Source organism: Solanum stenotomum, chromosome 9 (assembly GCF_019186545.1).
Source record: "Solanum stenotomum isolate F172 chromosome 9, ASM1918654v1, whole genome shotgun sequence".
Taxonomy (NCBI): domain Eukaryota; kingdom Viridiplantae; phylum Streptophyta; class Magnoliopsida; order Solanales; family Solanaceae; genus Solanum; species Solanum stenotomum.
Window position 1 is genome coordinate 20,219,894 of NC_064290.1, and position 23,248 is coordinate 20,243,141.

Genomic DNA, 23,248 nt, shown 5'->3' on the forward strand with positions numbered 1-23,248 from the left:
GGACTCACTCTGGTCACTTTGAATATTTGGTAATGCCATTTTGGTTTGTCAAATGCACCAGCAACCTTTCAAGGCTTAATGAATTTTGTCTTCCAGAAATTCCTCAAAAAAGAAGTCCTAGTTTTCTTTGATGATATACTGATTTACAACAGTAATATGGAGGATCATCTGAATCATTTGAGAGTTGTGTTTGAGGAGATGCAACTGCACCAACTCTTCGCCAAGAAGAGTAAGTGTGTCTTTGGGGTCAAGAGGATTGGATATCTTGGTCATTCTATTACAGCAAAAGGTGTGAGTACTGACCCTCAGAAAGTGGAAGCTGTGAAAAATTGGTGTACTCCTACCACCCTTAAGCAGCAAAGGGGATTTTTGGGTTTGGCTGGATATTATAGGAGGTTTATTCAAGGATTTGGTGTGATTTGTAAGCATTACCTGATCTAACAAAGACGGATAGCTTCAAATGGTCAACTACTGTTGATTCTACTTTTGCAAAACTGAAGAAAGCATCGACGCAGGCACTTGTGTTGGCCTTACCTAATGTTCATAAGACATTTGTGGTGGAGACCGATGAAAGTGGTTATGGCATAGGGGCAGTCCTAATGCAAGAAGGACACCTCATAGCCTTCATCAGTAAAGCCTTATCACCTAGACATGCAACATTAATTGCCTATGATACGGAGTTAGATTGTACAAGCAGTAACTAAGTGGTCACAATACTTGTTGCACCAAAAGTTTATTACAAGGACTGATCAAAAGGCTCTGAAATTCCTTATGGAGCAGAAACTGCATACCAACTCTCGGCTTGTTTGGTTGACTAAGTTGATGTCTTTTGATTATTGTATAGAGTACAAAAAGAGGAGTGGGAAACAAGGCGGCTAATGCACTCTCAAGGATCAATGGGATCAATGGGGCTGAACTCCTAGCTTTGGTAATTTCTCCTACCAACACTGATTTATTTCAGGCTATACTAGATAGCTGGAAATCAGATCAGGAGCTCAAACTACTCATCCAAGAGTTGTAGACTAACCCTCATACACAAACATTTCACTTGGACTCAAGGTCAGTTGAGAAGGAATGGCAAACTAGTGGTTGGCAAGGGGTGGGAGCATTATGAACTTATGGCATGCTTCTTCTCACGGAGGACATTCTGTAGTAGAAGCTACCTTGAAGAGGTTGCTCACTTTATTCTACTGGAAGCATATGACGCAAGCGGTAAAGGAATTTGTGAAGAAGTGTGATGGGTGTCAAAGGAGTAAATCAGATTTGGCTGCTTATCGTGGGTTGTTCCAGCCCCTGCCTATTCCAGATGTTGTTTGGTCCCAAATAAGCATGGATTTCATTGATGGCTTACTTAAGTCCAATGGATATGAAGTCATCCTAGTAGTGGTTGATCGACTCAGCAAGTATGGACATTTCATTCCATTGAAACACCCTTACACTGCCCAGTCAGTTGCTAAGGTATTCTTAGATGTTGTGGTGAGACTACATGGACTACCTGATACTATTACTAGTGGCAGAGATGCTGTTTTTTTAGTTCTTACTGGCAAGAGTTGTTCACCATACAAGGGGTACAACTAAACTTATCATTTGCATATCACCTTCAGTCTGATGGCCAAACTGAGGTCCCTAATAGATGCCTTGAGACATATCTTAGATGTTATTGCAATGAAGATGCTTCCAAATGGTTTTCTTGTTTGCCTATGGCTGAGTATTAGTACAATACCTCCCATCATTCACCTATCCAGACTACTCCCTATGAAACTTTATATGGACGGCCACCTCCATTACACCTTCCTTATCTTCCTAGCGAATCTATTTCAGCAGAGGTTGATAATACTCTTCTAAATAGAGAGCTTAAGCTACAACTACTTAAGTATCACCTATTGAGGGCTCAACACATGATGAAGCAACATGTTGATTCTCACAGGAGTGACATGCATTTTGAAGTTGGTGATTAGATATACTTCAAAGTTCAACCTTACAAGCAAGCAACTATTGCAGGTCATTCACTCCACAAGTTGGCTACTAAACACTATGGGCCATTTCAGGTTTTTTTTTTTTTTTGATAAGATAAGTGGTATTAATAACAGCATCAGGAAATTTACAAGATATGGCATTTGAGCTTACAAAAAAATCTCTGGCTAACTATACAAACTATCTAAGCTAGAGCTAATGAGTTAGTAAAATCCTGAAGTTGTTCTGCATTAACAGCAGGATACAAGTTGGTCCAACTAAACAAATTTTCAGTGCACCTAGTCTTCAAAATGCCTAAAGCAGTTGACTCTCCATCAAAACATCTCTTGTTCCTCTCTAACCAAATACACCAAAAAATACAAGAAGGTATCATAATCCAGATCTTCTTGATGGCTTTGTCAACTTTCCATAGACTCCAACTCTCATATGCATCCTTAACAGTGAGGGGTGTGGTCCAATTGATGCCAGAGAGGGTAGCTCCAGTTGCTTACACTCTTATTGCCAAGTTCAGTGAAGATCCATCCCACCGTTCATGTTTCCCTATTGAAGAGGTGTTATGAAATCCCAGCTCAGGTATCTTATCCCCCTGTGGTTGACTTAGCCAATCCACACTGCCCTAATCCTGAGTTGGTACTGCAGAGAAGAATGGTTAAGAAGGGTAATAAAGTTGTGGCACAACTTTAGGTTAAATGGCATTGGTTACTAGCAGATGTTGCTACTTGGGGGTTTGCCACCACCTTGAACACCATATTTCCTTTATTTGATCCTTGAAGACAAGGATCTTGTATTGGAAGGGAGTTCTGTTAAATGATTAGTTACAGTTCCATTTGTTAGTTAAAGGTAGTTAGTTAGCTACCGTGAAAGTTAGTTAAGAGCAGTTAGTTGATAACAGATTCAGTTTTAGCTTAAGAGTTCAATTCAATTACTATATAGCTTGTAATCAATTCAATGTACAATCATGATATGAAATATACAGATTTCTCTCTTTCTAAACTCTCTCTCAATTCTTATTTTTCTTCCTTATTAACTGTTTTCTCGAGAAACTCTTGAAACAGTGCTTCGATCCTCGAATTCATTGTGAATTCCTGCAATTGAGTAACATTTAGTCCCCCACATTCCATTAAATTATTTTGACATTCATCATAACACCCTAGAGTTTCCTTTCCTCCCGATTGACACATCTATCTCACTGTCACTTTCCTGCTCTATGTGTCCAATATTAAAAGGTTCAACATCCTCAATGTTCCATGTCGCATCATCAAAGCAATCGACCAATTACATGTCTTAATGGTCACCATTAATATCAATTTGTGCTTCTCCTTCTTCAATATTTGTCATTGCATCTATATAATCTTCTCCTTTTCTTTTTTTTCATTTTTTTGTACTACTTGCTGGCTGATTTCTACTGTGATTTTTGATCCCATGTCTCCAAAGCTACTATCAACAAAGACAAGGTATGTGCAGATTGCTTCTATTTCCATTCGCATTGGTTTTGATTGTAAAGAGCACATGACATTAGATTATTTAGAAATGAGAAGTTGGGCCTCAGTAAAGAGAACTGGCCTTTATTAGAAGTAGCTCCTTTAAAACAATTGTTTGAGCTTTCCTTTTGACCCATTAAGAGTCTATTGCTTTTGATAAAAAATTCTTTTGTCCTACATGTTGTTGGGCCCTTGCTAGCTGGGTTATTTGAAATAGGTGTCTCTCTGTATCAAAGCAGCACCTATTATCTTTACCTGTGTAGGATTATTTTGCCCAACGATCCTTTCCTCCAAGACTTCCTCCTCTCCAGCAACCACAATGGTTCCTAACTCGCTCCAGATTGGAATTAAGAAGGTAAGACCATTGTCGACTATTTTACCTCTTCCAAAACTTCCTTTCCATCTCCTTTGATTCTCAATCCCGCCCACTTCAAATGGGTTTTCATGGATGTCTCTTCCTCCTATGTTTCCAGCCATCCCCCACATTGATTTATGATGGCCTTGAACATTTTCTCCATCCAAAATTGAAGAGGAAAACCTACTGCTCTTATCCATGTTGAGGCATCTCGATTGGTGCGACAACCCACAGTTGGCAATCACCATTTGAAATGAATCTTCAGCTGTTTCCATGCCCACTGACCTTGAAGAATATGCTCAGTCATGTGCTTGTTTGGAAACTCAAACAGAAAAGAGCAGCCACCCATTTCGTAAATATTAAATCCAAGAGTGTTTCTTCCAAATACTCCACCCATTTTCTGATATCTGAAAGTGTTGGTTTCTCCTTCTCTTCTCCACTGAAACTTCCAACTATATATCTTCCCAGCAAGCCATTTTCCTGGTTAGCATCACCACCAGAGATGATGATAAGAATAATTGTTGTTGCTGATCAGAGATTGAGATGCTTCTTTTGATTGCCACTTGGTAGTTCTGTTGAATCTGCATAAGGAACCTTAGGGTCTATCCTCCGAGGAATATTTGTAATAAATGTTCCTTTATGTTCTTTGATGAAATTATCAATCTTGAATGTTATGTCTCCCCATCCCACATTAAATGTAACTTCTGGAATAATAATGACAGATTTGTTCCCTCCTTGTACTGTCGCAATGCTTATAAATCATCCAAATTTGTAGTGTTTTCTGGAACAAAAGAAGTTTGAGTATTGTTCATTTAGCTTCCACCTTCTCGTATGGGTGCAGGGTCTTTTGAAGCTTCTCGGAGTACAAAGACTATCCATTCCATTGTTTTCTTTCTCAAAGTTGTTCTGCGCATCAAATTCCGGTTTCTTTCAACCCATTCAAACCAAACTTCAGCTCTGGCTGCAAGCCTGGTGATATCCTAAGACTTAAAACATACTGCAAAGTAGAAACTTTTTCCCCCCATAAACGCTTACATCGAATACTCGCTTAGCTCACTCTTATGAGACCCCGTAAAATAAATCTTTTAATAAATGTCCCGGGAAACAAACACCATAGCTCAAAAATCTTGAAATAAAAAGCTGAAAAATAATAATCACACAAGGTGACTATTACTCTGAGGAAAGAAAAGATTCAAATCCAGTAAGCAGTTACTGGAAAAGAGGATTCTGCTCTTAATTAATGAAGAATTATTATCGTGCTTTTTTATTGTTAAATTTATCTTCAAACAAAAAATATCTAAGTTACTTTCAATCAAGAAAAATATCTATGTTATTACGCTTGTACCACCAAACATGACACATGGAATTACATTGTAATTACTTAATTACTAACAAACATGTATGTGTAGTTATTTTTGAGTAATTACTGTACTAGTAAGTGGTAACTACAAAAAAAATACTGAACTTACGTTCACAGTCAAACTAAGTCCATTATTGGCTCTGTGAACATGCATGCAAGTTCAGTATTTTTTTCAGTGTTCAAGTAGTTTTTACCTCTCCCGGATGTATTATGGTTTTGTACTTCCTCACAAATGGCGAGCGTGCCTCTTCATTGAACTAGAACCAAGCCATTTAAAAAAAGTCATTATGATTGATTTGCAGTATAACTAAGACAAAAATGTATTAAAATGTCAAACATACTTACGTTTGCAATGTGATTTTCTGCTGCAACCCTGGGCTTAACCACATCACAATTGGCGATGATCAAAGTATTAGGCACTGACTTATCCGTCTGGAAAGACAAAAGTTAAAAGATTAAAAAAATATATGAGCCTAATTATAGAATCCAGAAACTCAACTCATTTGCTGTACATGCAATGCAACAATAAATTATCATATTTGTCAGCACTTGCCTGTCAGAAAGCAAACTATAAAAATGAAATTATTTGATAATACTAATATCATTCTACCCTAGTAGACATAATTTAGCCCTCTCTCTCTCTCTCTCTCTCCTTCTCTGGTATTCTCGGCCGCAATCGAAGGCTGCGCCGGCCAGAAGCAACGCGAGGACCAGCTCCGACCGGCGAGCCTCTTTCTCTCTCTCCTCCTAAGCTTCAGTGAGGACGATAACGACGAGTAGCAGCTCCAGCTGCTCGGACCAGCGAGCGGCGAACAGCAAACCCTGGCGAAGGTAAGAACATTCTTCAGCTTCTCCGGCGAACTCATCTATCTTCTCCGGCGACCAGCCCAGAAGAGAGACGGCAGTGCTACTGTTTGCCGCCGGAGATCAACCAGATCTGGCCGGAAAATTACCCATAGATCACCGAAACCCTCCATCATCACCGACCAGGTTCTATCTATCCTTTTTCTCTCTCGTTTTGCTCTGAATCTAGTTGCGGCTGGGCCCTTTCTTGCAGACCCTTTATCCCGGAACAGTATTCCCAGTTTTTTAATATAGTTCTGACCTGTGCTTCAGTAGTTAATAGAGTGGGTGGTATTGTGCTCTTTGGAATACATACTGTTCTGGTCCTTATAGTGTAGCTGCTGTTATATTGTTTCTTAGAGTTAATCACTGCTGCAGTTTTTAGTGTTTGCCTGTGTAGATATTACTGTGATTGCAGTAGCGTTCTAGTGGATTTGGTATCTGATGGTGGTAGTGAGTCATGTCCTCGGTTGAGGTCGAGGTCGAGGGATAATGGTGGGAAGTGGGTTACGGGTTCTCATAACGTGAGGGTAGGATCTTGGAACATAGGTTCGTTGACGGGGAAGTCCATAGAGCTAGTGAAAATTCTCAAGAAGAGAAAGATTAATATAGCCTGTGTCCAAGAGACTAGATGGGTAGGCGCCAAGGCTCGGGATGTTGATGGGTTTAAGTTGTGGTACTCAGGAGGGTCTAGGGATAGAAATGGAGTGGGTATTTTAGTAGACGGGGATTTGAGGGAGCAAGTGGTGGAGGTTAGGAGGATCAATGATAGGCTGATGACGATTAAGCTGGTCATTGGAGGATGTACTTTGAGTGTTATTAGTGCTTATGCTCCCCAAGTGGGCTTGGACGAGGAGGCCAAAAAGCGCTTTTATGAGGATTTGGATGAGGTAGTTAGAGGTATACCGAATACCGAGAAGATTGTCATTGGTGGAGATTTTAATGGCCACATCGGGGCAACTGCTAGTGGATTTGATGATGTTCATGGAGGCTTTGGTTTTGGGGAGAGAAATGGAGGTGGAACTTCGCTTCTAGACTTTGCTAAGGCTTTTGAGTTGGTGATTGCTAACTCATGCTTTCCGAAGAAGGAGAACCACTTGGTTACCTTTCGTAGCCCGGTAGCTAAGACCCAGATAGATTACTTTCTCCTTAGGAGGGGTGATAGAGGTCTATTTAAGGACTGCAAGGTTATCCCAAGTGAAAACCTCACTACCCAACACAAGCTTTTGGTGTTGGACCTGAAGATTAAGAGGGATAGGAGGAAGAAGATGATATCTGACCGACCGAGGATTAAATGGGGTGGGTTGACCCCTGCCCTTTCTCGGGAGATGGGTGAGGAGCTGATGGGGATGGGGGCATGGAGTGGTAGCGGGGATGCGGACAACATGTGGAATAAAGCAGCTAGTTGCATTAGGGAAGTTGCTTCTAAGATGCTAGGGGTGTCTAGGGGTAAATTTGGAGGACATAAAGGAGATTGGTGGTGGAATGGGGAAGTCCAAGGTAAAGTGGAAGCGAAGAAGGCTGCATACACAAAATTGGCGGAGTGCGTAGACGAGGAAGAGAAGCGGACGCTTAAGAAAGTCTATAAGACGACAAAGACAGAAGCTAAGTTAGCTGTTTCGAAGGCGAAGACGGCAGCTTTCGAACGCTTGTATGTCGAGTTGGGGGACAAAGGTGGGGATAAGAAGTTGTATAGGCTCGCAAAAGCAAGAGAGAGGAAGGCGCGCGACTTGGACCAAGTGAAGTGTATCAAAGATGAGGAAGGCAAAATACTGGTGGAAGAGACCTCTATCAAGCAAAGATGGCGAAGCTACTTTCACAAACTTTTAAATGAAAAAGGGGAAGCGGACATTGTGTTGGGTGATTTGGCACACTCTGAAAGACTTCGGGATTTTGGATACTGTAGGTGCGTTAGGTCCGAGGAGGTTATACGGGCTATTAGTAGGATGAGCAGGGGAAGAGCGACCGGACCCGATGAGATTCCGGTAGAATTTTGGAAGAACATGGACAAGGCAGGCATAGAGTGGTTAACTGGGCTGTTTAATGTTATTTTTAAGACAGCGAAAATGCCTGATGAATGGAGGTGGAGTACAATGGTTCCGTTGTATAAAAACAAGGGTGATATCCAAAACTGTAACAATTACAGGGGTATCAAATTGTTGAGCCATACTATGAAGATTTGGGAGAGAGTGGTGGAGATGAGAGTGAGAAAAGGGGTGTCCATCTCCGAGAACCAGTTTGGATTCATGCCGGGACGTTCGACTACCGAAGCCATTCATCTTATGCGTAGACTGGTAGAAAAATATAGAGAAAGGAAGAGAGACCTTCATATGGTGTTCATTGACCTTGAAAAGGCCTATGACAAAGTACCGAGGAATGTCCTCTGGAGGTGCTTGGAGTCTAAAGGAGTCCCGATGATTTATATTAGGGCGATAAAGGACATGTACGGTGGAGCCAAGACTCGGGTTAGAACAGTTGGAGGAGACTCAGAACATTTCCCAGTTGAGATGGGGCTGCACCAGGGATCAGTCCTAAGCCCTTTCCTATTTGCTTTGGTGATGGACGAGTTGACGCGGTCTATTCAGGAGACGGTCCCGTGGTGTATGTTATTTGCGGATGACATAGTACTGATTGATGAGACGCGGGACAGAGTTAATGCGCGGTTGGAGGTGTGGAGACAAACGCTGGAGTCCAAAGGGTTCAGGTTGAGTAGGACCAAAACAGAATATTTGGGGTGCAAATTTAGCGATGTGTTGGATGAGACAGATGTGGAAGTGAGACTTGCCGCACAAGTCATTCCTAAGAAGGAAAGTTTTAAGTATCTTGGGGCTGTAATCCAAGGGAGTGGCGACATCGACGATGATGTCACACATCGCGTTGGGGCTGCTTGGATGAAATGGAGGCTTGCCTCTGGAGTATTGTGTGATAAGAAAATTCCACCGAAACTTAAAGGTAAGTTCTACAGAGTGGTAGTTAGACCGGCCTTGTTGTATGGAGCGGAGTGTTGGCCAGTTAAGAACGCACATGTTCATAAAATGCATGTTGCGGAGATGAGGATGTTGAGATGGATGTGTGGGCACACTAGGAGCGACAAGATTAGGAATGAGGTTATCCGGGAGAAGGTGGGAGTGGCCTCTGTGGTGGACAAGCTGAGGGAAGCGAGACTGAGATGGTTTGGACATGTGAAGAGACGGAGCGCAGACGCCCCAGTGAGGAGGTGCGAGGTAATGGTGGTAGAGGGTACGCGGAGGGGTAGAGGTAGGCCCAAGAAGTATTGGGAAGAGGTGATTAGACAAGACTTGGCTATGCTTCACATTACCGAGGACATGACTCTAGATAGGAAGGAGTGGAGGTCGCGTATTAAGGTTGAAGGTTAGTAGGGTTAGCGTGTGTCTTCCCTTGTGAGGGTTTGGGTTGTTAGCGTTTGGAGTAGTCCTATCCTTATGCTGTTTACTGCGTTTCACTCCCAATATCTTTCTTGATGTTATTGTCTCATTTGTTGATTATACGCTATCTTTTGTATTGGCTGTTTTGTTTTATATATATCTCTCCTGTCACTTAGATTTGATGTTCTTGAGCTGAGGGTCTCCTGGAAACAGCCTCTCTACATCCATGAGGTAGTGGCAAGGTCTGCGTACTATTTACCCTCCCCAGACCCCACCTAGTGGGATTTCACTGGGTTGTTGTTGTTGTTGTTGTTGTTGATAATACTAATATCAACAGCAACAATGACAATAATAATGGTAGAACTGAACTCTAGCCATCGTGGTAGCAGGGCCTGGTCAGCCCACGAAACCGCCCAAGCCTAGCTCACTAAAACTGGCCCCAACCCCTACTGTAGTAGGTAGGAGCTGGCTCAGACCCTAAGGGAACTTGAACCAGTTAATCACATCCCAAACTTCTAAGTTCTAACAGCTCAGGACTGGTCTGTAACTCTGGCCTGCAGCACGCCAAAGCCCACTTCTTAACTCCTCAAGTCAAAAGTAATTTTCAGGATGCTACTTCAAATTTTGAAATCTTTGATCTTATATTTCTAACTTTAAGATCACAAGCAACAATACAGAAATAGCTGCTTGTTAAGAAAAGGCACACTTTAATACAAACAACTTAATTGCTACTTAAACCTATAAACTCTACAAATAACCTGTTCACAAATCAAGCAATTGACATCAAATTGAATAATCAATATTGATATTCTTATATATAAAAAATATAGAAAGCTTTATAATAGCACCCTCTGCCTATGTTAGAGAACTATGTCATCAACAAAAATCTGTTAGAGAACCTGTTATGAAAAATGTGAGAATTGAATATATCTACTTTTAAAGATGATTAGAGAAAGAAAATTAACAATACACATGATTAAGTAAAAAAGTAGAGGCAGTGGGGTAATTATACATCACAAAAGATATCAAGAAATTTACAATGGAAGTTCAAAAACTAAAATACGGAAAAAAGAAAACTATTGGGGTATGCTTCAGGACACGAAGGAAGAAAGATGTTTTCAAACAGTATTTTATACCTGAAGCACATGGATTTCATTTCCACCTTTACAATGGAACTGCAAATTACTTAGTAGGGATGATAACTTAGCACCAACCCAGAGGCACAATAGATAATCTAAGACCACAATAAGAGCCTATTTAGATAGGCTTTATAGAAGCCAAAAGCCATTAAGTTTTGTCCTTTTGGCTTAAGAACAAGTGCTTAAGCATTTTTTATTTTACCCACACTATAAAAGTGCTTAAAAGCCATTTAGCTTAAAAGCACCTAAAATAAACCACAATCCAAACAGGCGCTAAGTCATATTTCTAAGCTTCTAAGCCTATCCTCACACAATAAACCAAACCTCAGAGGCTCAGACTAGAAATTTTTATATATGATACTCGAACTAACAAGCTTAAGATCAGAGGTGGGCGTGTGCTCCAGTACCTCTTCCACTCAAGCATCTCAACAAACCAAAGGAACGCATGAAAATAACAAGGATTATATACCCCCAAGACAAGTAAATTATTGATATTAATTTTATAATAAAGAGATTTGTTAAAAGAGGGAGAGTAGGTGGCCTCAATCCCAAAAAGAAATGAAAAAAAACAAGACATAAATCACCTACACTAAAGATAACCTTTTTTCATTAAGAAAAGAGTATACTTCTACAAAATCTTGGTAATATGGTAAATCTTTTGGGATATCAATGTAAAATACACAGGAAATGGTGAAAATATTAACCAGAAAACAATAATCATGTGCAATGTAGGCTTGCCTGTTCAGAAAGGTAGAGTCGCTGGCGGTTTTTATAACGACCCAGCTCAACTACTGGACCCCACCTGTTGCCAAAGACATAACCATTAATATGACTGATCAATTTATATACCAAACAACTTGATAAGACCAAAATCAAAATGAGATAGCAACACTAATTTTCAAATGTTCATAAAAAAAACAAGATTATTACCCACTTCATTAATTAAACATATAAATGCAAGGCCAAAGAGTTCTGTAGATAACCATCACATAGAAATAATAACCACATCTCTCTCTCTCGCACACACAAAAAAAAAAAAAAATCACATACCATATACAAAACAACCCAGTTACTTAATTTGAGATCAGAACTTAAACAACATGACCTGAAATGATAAACCATGGAACCAACTAGCTCACAAGTAGAAAGGACATCCCATATATGCTGTTTAACCATGTGCAAGATGCATAAACTCTACCACATACATAGTATTTGACCACCATGTGCAGGTATGGATGCAATATACTCCTAAATACATAAGCATGCGTCCTACTTATCATTCAGAGCATACCTCCTCAACAAAGCAATCACCCAGATGGTAATTATTCAGAACTTTTTTTTGCTTCTTTTGGGAATTCAAAATTTGGTTTAAAGGATACAAATTCCTTTTTTTATAACGCACCTCAGTTATTCCACCACCTGCTACCTCAAATTCAGATCTTGGTGAAAGGGTTAGGAGATTCTCCTAAAGAGATTTTCATTTTAATGATGAAAGGGAACAATCAAAAGACATATCACAAAGTCATATACCAAATTAATATCTATCTTCCAAGTTTTAAAGATTAGTTTTCCATTTCTAAACTACAAAACTTACTTATAAAGTTCTATTACAATAATTGCCTAAGTTTTAACATTAGGCATATACTCAGATTTAACTTTTGTCATCAAATCTGTGATTTCTAATTGTTCACCTGCAACTATACATACAAATAACATAAGCAAATATTCAGTTTCATGAGATCAATTACATGCCTAAGAAAGCAAAAAAAAAAAACAAAATGAGCTTTCGTCTTCATCAATACAACCTGGTTCAGCATAACAAAATTATAGTATACTGCAAATGAAGAAAGAAATCATAATACCGGCAAGAAAGAGAAGGCCATGTATTGCTATGGTTAGTGAACCAATCATACAGCACAGGGATATTAGACTTCCACACCAGATACTCCTCACCATACTTGCTAACATTCTTCTCCCCATCTTCACTACTTGATCCCCTAAGAGCCAAGTTTCGTTTTCCTTCGTTTGCACTTACAGCACTTGGGGTAACTACCATGTTGGTTCGTAGATGGATCAAATCTTTACAACAAAAAGAAGCAAGAACCAACAGAAGTTTTAATGGCTCAAAGTGGATATATATCACCGCAGAACCCTAGTCAGTTAAAAAAAACCAAAAATGGTAGAACAGCCGCTATGATTATTTTATGCCCTAATTTGATGTGAGAAAATATTAGGGAAACTATGGTCTAGATATATAACGGAGATGAAGAAGAGCTTGTTTGGATTGACTTAAAAGTTGGTCAAACCTAATTTAAAGTCATTGTAGCTTTTGGAAGTGTTTGACAAGGTTAATAACTTAAAATAAGTTTAAAATGACTTTAAAAAGGTTAAGAACCAAAAGTAGGTCTCCCTCTACTTTCTCTTTTTTGACTTAAAAGTCATACAACTTTGACTTTTTATTTTTCGACTTAAAAGCTACTCCCTCCATTTCAAAAAGAATGACCTCTTTCCTTTTTTGGTAAAATTTTACTTTCAACTTTCCACGTGGCATGTTTAAGACCACAAGATTCAAAAGTGTTTTTTATTTTCTTTAAACTCCGTGTCAAGTCAAACTAGACCACTCTTTTTGAAACGGAGGGAGTACTTTTTTTTAAGTCCATCCAAACAGGCTCGAAGAAATTAAAAAACTTTCATACGAAATACTTTGCACGAGACAAAAATATTCTTTGATTTTGTCAAAAAAAAACAATCTCCAATCATCCTAAATTGACCATTTACAACATTTTTTAAACAATCTTTGTTCACATGGGGAGGCAGATGGGGAGGCAAAGAGAAAAAGAGGTATATAAACAAGGGTTTCACCGTGGATAATTAGTGGGCAATTATACCCCTACATGTGGATTCACTACATTAATGAATTGCGAAAACTTCCGAAAGTGAGCAGTTCAACTAAGAATTAATTGAATTAACTCCAGAGTTAAAATAAGTCAAATATCACACTTCATTAAACAGCAGATTGCATTTCCACATTTCTGTAAGCACTACTTTAGAAATTTTGAAAGCAATAACTACCAATCTACACTATTATCCTATTTTACAAATTTGTAGCAATTGTTGCCTCAAAATCCATCTCATCTTAAGAAACCAGATATCAATAACCTTTATCAGTAATTTCATTATTTTAAACCGCTCATGAAAAATTGTAGCTTCCTAGATAGATTTAGGTACATTAAAGCAAAGTCAGTGAAATCAGCAGGCCAAAACTCAAAAGGAAATCTGAAACAGCACAACCAGGGGCAGACCTACATGGTTGCAAGAGGGTTCATATGAACCCACTTTCTCAAAAAATTACACCGTATATACAGACATATATAATCTTTTTTTAAAAAAATATTGCTATATATTAACATTTGACTCCACTTGAGCAAAGAGCAACGCCTAGCCTAGTGGCAAAGTCGGTTCAATTTTCAAAAATGGCCCCAAGTTCGGATCACACAAACTACAAATTAGCTGCCTCTTCTTTTAAACATTAAAACCCTTCGGTCCTTTTTCCCTTTCTGTAGTTTTCCCCAAAACCTTTTTTTAATATAATACAACTGAACTTAAAATAAAATAAAAAAGGTTCCCAGTTCCAATCTAAAAAGGAATAATAGTCCCCAATTCCCAAAAGATCAAACACCTAGGGATCGTTTAGTAGAGTATATTAGAAAAAAAAATGCATGTATTAGTTTTATGCATTACTAGTACCTTGTTTGGTATATTTTTCAACATGTGTATAACTAATACCGCTTGTATTAGACTATTAGTTATACATTCTATTTGGTATTAAGGTCCATATAGCTAGTGCATGGAAATACATGGTATTAATAATGCAATGAGCTCTAATATATGCATTAACATGGTCAAAGACACAATTGTTCCTCAAAACCTTTTCCACATTTTTTCCATCATATTTGAGGAGGATATTTTAGTTAAAAAAATTGTGAAATCGAATGGACGATGACTTATGAGCGGGTGTGTTGTGCCTCATATAGGAAAAAAAATTAATATTATTTCTGATGATAGTACTATGAATAAGTTTCAAGAAATGAAAAACTCGCAAAATACAATTTTCATAATATATTTTAATTAATCAAACTTTGTTTTGTTGTTATTTTATTTCCTTCTTTGCGAATTTATTTTTCCGCTTTATATATTGAACCCACTTAGTGAAAATTCTGGTCCGCCACTGCTGCACAACAATATACTGAATTAGCTGCCAAATCTCCTAGATCAAAGCATTAGTGATGCCTAAGCAAACAATATGCAGCAACAATAGTTCTTATCCAACAAAGTGGTTCAAATAATTGAAGCATGGGCCACCAAAAACAAAATCCATCTACTGATCCAAGTCCAAAACATCCCCCAATTATGTTCATAAAGTCAACCTCTAGTGTATACCAGTGGTTTGGATGGCGAAAGGCGATAAAAGGCGACAAGGGTCTGCCTAGCCACAAGGCGAGGCGAGCGGCGAGGCGCTTGCCTTTATGAAGTGCAACCCAATTAATACCAAAAATTAAAATATTTAATTGCATATATAAATAATCAAAATCTCAATAGCAATAACATATTATCAAATATTTCAATTCAAAAATGGAAAATAGATAGTACATACTAAAAGTTTAGAACTTGAATGAGAAAAAATAGAACAAAAGTCAAAGCAGTGAGAAAAAAAAAAAAACCTGAGGTAGAAGTGACTCTCTGAAGAAGAAGAAGAAGAAGAAAGAAACAGAGAAAGAAGAAATTTGAAGAAGAAAATAAGAAATACATATTGGTTGGACTTTAGAGTCACCGGAAAAGTTTGTTTGGTCGCCCGAGGAGTCTAGTCAAAAATCCTAAAATTGCCTTTGAACTTTTAAAGCCATAAATTAGTCGCCTTTTTAAAGAAAATTGCCTTTCTCGCCATGGTGTCGCCTTTTGAAGATCACCTCGCCACAAAGTTAAAAGGCGATGAAGGGTCGCCTCTCTCCATTGGTGACAAGGCGATCGCCTTTCACAACACTAGTGTATACACAGTAAAGAGTGGCACCATGTCTTTAGGTATTTAGTAGGCCTATTTATTTTTCAATGAATACGGGTTAAAATTCTATTGAAGAAACTTCCCAGCAAAACAGGAGACGTTGGCCGGGGATAATTACGAACAGTTACAAAAACTCAATCACTACAGTGATTGCATTGAATAAAAGAAATCAAACAGAGGATCTATGTCATATAAATTATTTACTCAGACAGGTACTGCATATGTCCATATTACTACTCTCTTAAATTTTACTTATTCAGCATAAGAAAAACTACCTACTATCCACTACAGATGACAGTTCAACAATGGCCTAGGCAATGTTATTGAGGACTATCGCTTTGTAGCTTAAAGCGATGAAGCAATGTGACATGAGAGGTTAGGGATTCATAGTCAAAATCATGAGCTTTTGAGAAGTTCGTTACAAACAATGACGCAGAAAATGATCCCAATGTGAAACGATCAATTCTTTTACCTCATGAAAAAGGAGCTAGACAATACCTACATTACGTATATTAGATGGTTTAACCTTGAAATTAGTTATGCCACCAGGGCTCTGGTCTAGAGGTAAGAGCACAACATATGATATATGAGTAAAACGCACCATACGAATTTGAACCCTCCACAAACAATGGCCTTTAGGTGGAGAAGGGTAGAGGGACAGACACATCATCCACCAAGTCTCAACTCATGTAGCAATGCCCTTCGGTGGAGTGTTATCAAAAGCAAAAGATGCAAAAAAGCTCTAAGGTCCCTTGGGGTTTTAAGCGCAAAATAAAGCATGCTTCAAAGTTTAATGAAAAAAAGGTGCAAATAGAATATATATATATATATATATAAAGCATAAATTACAAATATGTAGACAAAGAAATTGATTCTTTTTACGATAAAGTAAATGTCAATTGTTTATGTCAATTGTTTAGTGTCGCCTCTTTAGGAAACACTTATTCGCAAGGAAAAAATTGTTTCAAAGCCTTAATGACGACATTGAAGTGCACATCAAATGAGGCAAAGCGCTCAACATGTTTTGAGCCTCACTTCAGGTCTTTGGCTATGGCATTTAATTTTTTTGTTGATGTAAGTGCGCTTTAGGCGCACCTTTGACAACACTACATTACAGGACCAAATTCATATATGTTTGCAATCTTGAATTTAACATAAGTTGCTTATATTGTTGGTGCTTTCATCCAGGAATAAATTATTTTGTTGTGTGTATTTTATGTTGTAACTTTTATTCAGCGATAAATATATATATAACAGTGCTTGTGTTGGAATCGAGTAATGTGTACTTCACGTCTCCCTTCTCACTTTCTGTTATTTTTCTCTTTTGCTCTTTTTCCTTTTAATAAAACTGATAACACCAGATTCCAAATTAATTATATCTTCCCAATTGAAAAAAAAAAGGGGAAAAGTGTATCACAAACATTACAACAGAAACAACAAGGCAATGTGGGAGCTTCTTCATGAATAACCCTCATCTGCCCTGAATGTCTTGGGCCAAGACAAACCAAAGAGCAAAGGTTGTTAAATCCTAGACCTAAAGTAATCAAACATCATTGCAAACAGAGTCCAGCACACATAGAATACACATAACAAAGACTCCAAACGCAACAAAACCGAAAAGCAGAGGTTCTAGAAATGTATAACATACCAAATATACTTTCAAGAAAGAAAAAAAGAGACATATATACCTGCAAGAGAGCGAAGGCCAAATGAGGTTGTGATTAGCGAACCAGTCATAGAGGACAGCTACGAGTGACTTCCACTGAACATACTCCTCGTCCACAGCAGCAGCTCTCTTGCTAGCACTACCTCTCATCTTGCCGGAACTGTGAGGTTCCTTTTCTCTTTCGTCTTTGGATTTGGCAGCAGAACCCTTTGGCCTGCCACGCCTTTTGGGCTGGGAAGAAGGCGTTTCCATGGTAGAAATTTGTTGGGGGGAAAGTTAAACCCTTCGAAGAAACCCTTGGAACAGATACGGACCTACCAGACAGTAGTGAAAAAAATAGTGAAAAGACTTGAAACTGAAAGGGTTTTGTAGAAATATGAAAATGACCAAAACACAAGTCTTGCCTCTTGGATCTTTCTATTTATAGAAAGGTATTTTGATTTACGAAACCACAATCTTGATCCACCTTTTCCCTCTCTTCTTGTCCAAAAAAATATTGAAGTTGAATTTCAAAACGTAGTTTCTGAAGTTGAATTCTGAAAAAAAAAAAAAGTAAAAACGAATCATTGTCAAATGTCTCCATGTTATACTCATGAGTCATATTTATCTAAAGAGTTTACAGAATTGAAAATAGTAAGGTGTAATACTGTAATTGTCTAGAAATAATAAAGACAATGAAAATGATTAAAGAGGAAATCATATATTGCATATCAAGAAAGTCATCTTAAAATTAATCTCTGCACAAACAGCTACAGACTCAGAATACTTCGTTATGCTCCACTGGTGCATGGATTTGGACATTTCTCAAAAAGGAGTACAGCAAGTGTAGAATTAAAAAAAATAAAAAAATGTGTATCCAATAAGGGATCGTTTGGTAGGGAGTATTAGGAGAAACAGTCCTTATATTATGTGTGGTATTATGAAGTACTATGTTTGGTAGGAATTTTGGGCTTATGTATAACTAATACATAGATTAGTTATACACCCTCCATGGTATTCTAGGGTGTATAACTAATACCTTCCATTTGGTGGTATTAACAATACATGAGATCTAATACCATGGGATCAATATATGTAAAGACAAAAATACCCCCTCAAGTCCTTTCATTTTATTTATTTTCTTGGTTTTATGTTTTATATTTGTACTAATAAATTTATTTAAATCGATTAGCTTACCAACTTTATTATTTAAATAGAGTTATTTGTAGTTAAAATATGAGTTATTTAATCTAATTATTATTAATATAAAATATTATAATCGGACTAATATGCTAATGTTGATGTATGAATTTAAAAGCTATTTTTGCTATTTAAAAACATCTTGAGTATAAAAATAGTTTAATTTAGTTTGCTATTTTTTTAATTTTATGATAAAGAGCGATTTTGTATGATAAAAGTCCTAAACTGAATGATTTTATTGATATAAAACAATGCTCAATGACTTTTTTCTATAAATTCTTATAGTTGTGTGGCCTTTTGAGATATTAACTTCAATTTATTAAGATGACAATTATTTACCCTCAAATAATTTAAGTGAGAAAATAGTGAACTTTGGTGATAAAATTTTCCTTCTCCTAGATAGTTAAAAGGCTATAAAAATAATAATATTGTTTGTCAATTATCTACCTTGACCCAATTACATGAAATAGAAAATCTCATAATAACTCAAGGATATAATTGGGAAGAAGTTTTTTTGTAGAGTTTTAAACCCACACAAAATTAGGTAGAAAGCAACAAACCAAACACTTGATAAAAATAATCCTTGCATTACTAATCCAAGCATTACCAATCCATGCATTACTAATCCATGCTCTATTGATCTTTGTACCAAACGACCTTAAGTATCATTGATTGACAGTGTTAAATTAGAAATGGTCGCTGAAAACACATGCATTAATATATTTTTTTTATAACCGAGAAATTCGTTGTGACCCGCCCTTTGGACCAATCACAACCTTCTAAACTCAGTGGATAATGGGCCCACCCCTCTACCCTTCTCCACTTAAATATCAGGTTTCGCTTTGCGTAGTGTGGGGCTTGAACCTACGACCTTCGCCACAAATCCTCCACCTTTTGCCACTCGAGATAGGCCTTGGGGGAAAAAACACATGCATTAATATTAATTAGGTATAAGCACTAAGGTATTATTGCTTTCAGAAAAATTGACTTAACAAACTTAAATGAATCGTATCAAAATGATTTTTGAGTTTTCTTAAATAAATTCTAAGTTTCAATAAAAATCTATAATCTGTAACGACCTGATCCATTGTTACTAAAAGGCATCTCGTGCGGAGTTCCAAAAATCCTGAAGTGCAGTGTAAGAGTTTTAAAATTCGAGCACACGACGATTATGGCCCAAATTTAATTTTGGGTCAGGCTGACGTTATTAGTCCGTTATAGAAATCTAATAGGTGCTATAGTGGAATGACGAAATTCTACAACCTAATTAATGCGTCGTCTTTATTTTTCATCCCACTTTTGAAAGGAAAAAATAGATTAGGGCTACTCCAAAAACCTCCAAAGGCACCTAGGGCAAGGGAGCAATAGAAGGGAAGAATTACCACACAAGGAAGGTGAAAACCTAAGGATTTTCAGTGCTCGTTCATCATAGGTTGCTCCTCAGAGTCAAAATTCACAGGCAAGGTTCATCAGCAGTTGTTTGGCGCTCAAGTAGGCTAGGTTTCCTTAATTTGAGTTGTTCACACCCGCTTTCCTACATTATATCTTATAGATGTTTGGAGATGGTATACATAGTCCTTCGGGTGCAGAGTCTGGATGGTTATAGGTTGTTGTTTATTATTTTTAAGGCGAGAGACGAGATAATGGCTAAGGGTGGTGCTCTAACTCTTACTTAGTGTTCAGTTCATTGGTAGGATAATTGACGTTGTCCAATAGACATAGGTGTGCATGTTTACTGCCTTTTGTATCACTTGTGAGTTGTGTATGCATAATAGGAAAATCATAGAGAAGCATATGTAATGACACCATGTTGATAATATCATGTAATGAATCGGTTATGTTACTTATGATTTCAAATGTTATTGTTCATGATGTTTGTGATTGTACATGATGTTGTATGTTTGATGGTTGGCTTGGGTACTACGCCTAGTACAGATATTCCTACAATTGGCTCAGATACCACTCATGTTATATATTAACAGTTGACTTAGACATCATGCCTGGTACAGAGATATTCATGTATGGTTGGTTGGGATACCACGCTGGTACATTAACTATGGATGACTCAATTACCACACTGATACACTAAAAGTTTGACTTTGGATTTCGTGAGAGGACCATGTATGTTTTTATGGTTCCATGAGTAGACCTAAATTACTTCTTCATAATATAATTGTTGTATGTTGGATCCTTGAGTGGTCCAGATTACTTGAAAGGTGAGTTGATCTCAAATATGATTTGTATGCAATCATGTGAGACATGATTCATGTTATTGTAAGGTAGAATAAGGACTAGGATTCTGGGCAATGTGTTACTTTTAATGATAGAGGTAAGTTTTTTGTTGTGACAACTCAGTGCTTAACAGTAATTTCCTGCATAATTATTTCAATTATTGGGTTGAGTTTATAGAGATTTAGTTCTTGGTTGTTTCTAGCTAGTTGTGATTCTTATTAATTATCATGTTGAACTTGATTTTATAAATGTTGTTGGGTTTAATCTTGATATAGATAAGTGGGTCTAAGGCGCCAGTTCCATTTACTGCTCTATCCAAGGGCCAGTAAGTGGGTATGAGAAATTGACAAAGAATAGCAAGTTGGTTGATAGGCCTAGTGATGGCCTAGTATTCATGAATATTAATGTGGTAGAAGGTTTAAATTATGATTTGATATTGTGGTGGTCTTGTATTCGTGGATGTTAATATGATAGAAGGATTAGGCTATGATTTGACATTGTGGTGGTCTTGTATTCGTGGATGTTAATGCGGTATTTAACATTATGGATGTCCTGTATTCGTGGATGTTAATGTGGTAGAAATATTAGGCTATGAGTTGAAATTATCGTGGCGTAACAGATAGGTATGGGATTAAGGTGCATTAGTTATGGTATTTACCGGGGATGGCTATGAGTATGTGAATGGAGAAGAGGAGTGGTGTAACATTTATATTGCATGATTATTTCTGAGTGTCTATTCTATATTATGTGGTAGGTTTGGGTCGATTGATGATGTTTATCAGTATGTGTTGTTTGTATTGATACTACTCTTGCTAAAGCCTGGCAACGGAACCGGTATTGGCACTACTGGAACCGGCCAGTTCGCAACGAAAACAATCGAAACCGGAACGGTAGCGATATCGGTCCATCCGACAGTTTTTGCTACATGCCATCCCGGATCGGTACAATATCGGGACCAAACCGGACCGGACCGGATCGAACCGGTAACGGGGATAACGACCATTTTTTTAAAAAATAATAATTATTTATTAATTAAAGTCTATTAAAAATTTACGAAAAATTTCTTTTTAAAGTTTAACTTAAAATTGAAATATTTGAAAATATATAACTTATTAATTATTTTTTAAAAAAAAGATTTAAACTCTTAAAGTTTAAACTTTAAATAAATCTTTAAAGTTAAAATTTCAAACTATAAAAGTTGAAACTTTAAAAGTTTAAGCTCCTAAAATTTAAAGTTCAATCGTTAAAAGTTTAAAGTTTAAACTTTAGATTTCAAACTTTAAAAGTTTAAATTTTAAACTTTAAAAGTTTAAATTTCAAACTTAAATTATAATTTTTCTAAATATCAAATTATAACTTAAGTTTAAACTTTGCCCTTTGAAAATTGGAATATAATAAAAAAAACACTTGTATTAAATTGAAGACAATAATAAAAAAAAAATTGAAGCGAATAACCTATAGTTTTATTAATAAAAATTAAATTAAAAAATATGAGTTACAAATATTGGTAGAGGACCTAATCTACACAGCCACCTTCTAGGAAGTGTTCTGTTTGAATTAGACCTCGAATTATCATACTAATAGTTCAAGGTACCAAGGAAGTCTTGTCTTAAATCATTTAACATGATTTGGAATTGGTTGATCGGCTAGTTCCTTCAATGCATCAATGTCATCGTCACTAAAATCTTGCAACATTTCATCAATATCAATTTCAAATTGGGTAGGTAAAGGTGGACGCCCATAACTCCTTCTCTCGGCATTAATCCAATCTCTAAATAATACGGATATCTCCAAGCTGTCTACTGCTAATGAATACCTATGCTCTCCAATTTGAAATCTTGTTGCACTAAAAGTGCCCTCCGAAGCTACTGAAAATGCTTGAATAGCTAACACATCTCAAACCACCGGTTGAAGTTTTGAAAATCCATTGTCGCGATTGCTCCACCAATGTAAAAATCAAGTAAACCTTGTGGATCCTTAATAGTTTATGTACATTGATTAATATATGCATCAAAATCATTTATTTCCTCAGTAGCAAGTCCAAGATAACTTTCTATCATATCATTAATATTATATTCATCATATCTACACCTAGAAGTTCAGGTTCTTCATTACATACTACTTCATTTATTCTACAAGAATTATACAAGTCATACAATTTTTTAGCTTCAATTTTTATATTATCTTTAACTATTGTCAAGTTAGGTGTTTCAAAAACTCGAATATCTAAATTTAAATATACTTTTTCAATCATTCGTGATGCACCTACATCTTTGTAAGTTGGGTTTGAAAAACAAGCAGTTAAATGAATTTGAGGAATAAGAAAAAAATATTTTTTAAAATTTCAATTATAGACCTAACAGACTCTACAAACCTTGGTTTATTTTTGAATTTATAAAATTTACTAGAAATAGCACAAATATTTGATAAAACAGAGCAAATAGTTGGATAAATAAAGTCTAGAAATTTATTTTGTAGCTAAATAAAAAACTTTTAAAAATTGTATAAGTTCTTTTACGTCATTCCAATCATTATCATCAAGTCTATAATCCATATTTGAATTATGAGCATTCC

The 23,248-nt window shown here is 36.9% G+C and overlaps 1 protein-coding gene across 4 annotated transcripts in view; it reads right to left on the reverse strand.

Moving 5' to 3' along the window:
* LOC125876682 (WD-40 repeat-containing protein MSI4-like) overlaps positions 1-23,248 on the reverse strand; it is a 1,104,907-nt gene that overhangs the window by 12,259 nt on the left and 1,069,400 nt on the right. For 2 of the 4 annotated variants that reach the window (XM_049557905.1, XM_049557906.1), the window contains exons 2-5: positions 17,286-17,546; positions 11,277-11,340; positions 5,516-5,602; positions 5,365-5,427 (exon numbers count right to left, since the gene is read on the reverse strand). In XM_049557905.1, the coding sequence (XP_049413862.1) occupies positions 5,365-5,427; positions 5,516-5,602; positions 11,277-11,340; positions 17,286-17,515 (444 nt within the window). In that variant the 5' untranslated portion in view covers positions 17,516-17,546. Of the gene's footprint in view, positions 1-5,364; positions 5,428-5,515; positions 5,603-11,276; positions 11,341-17,285; positions 17,828-23,248 lie in introns of those variants that run through there. The other 2 variants (XM_049557904.1, XM_049557903.1) reach the window with 2 other exon arrangements.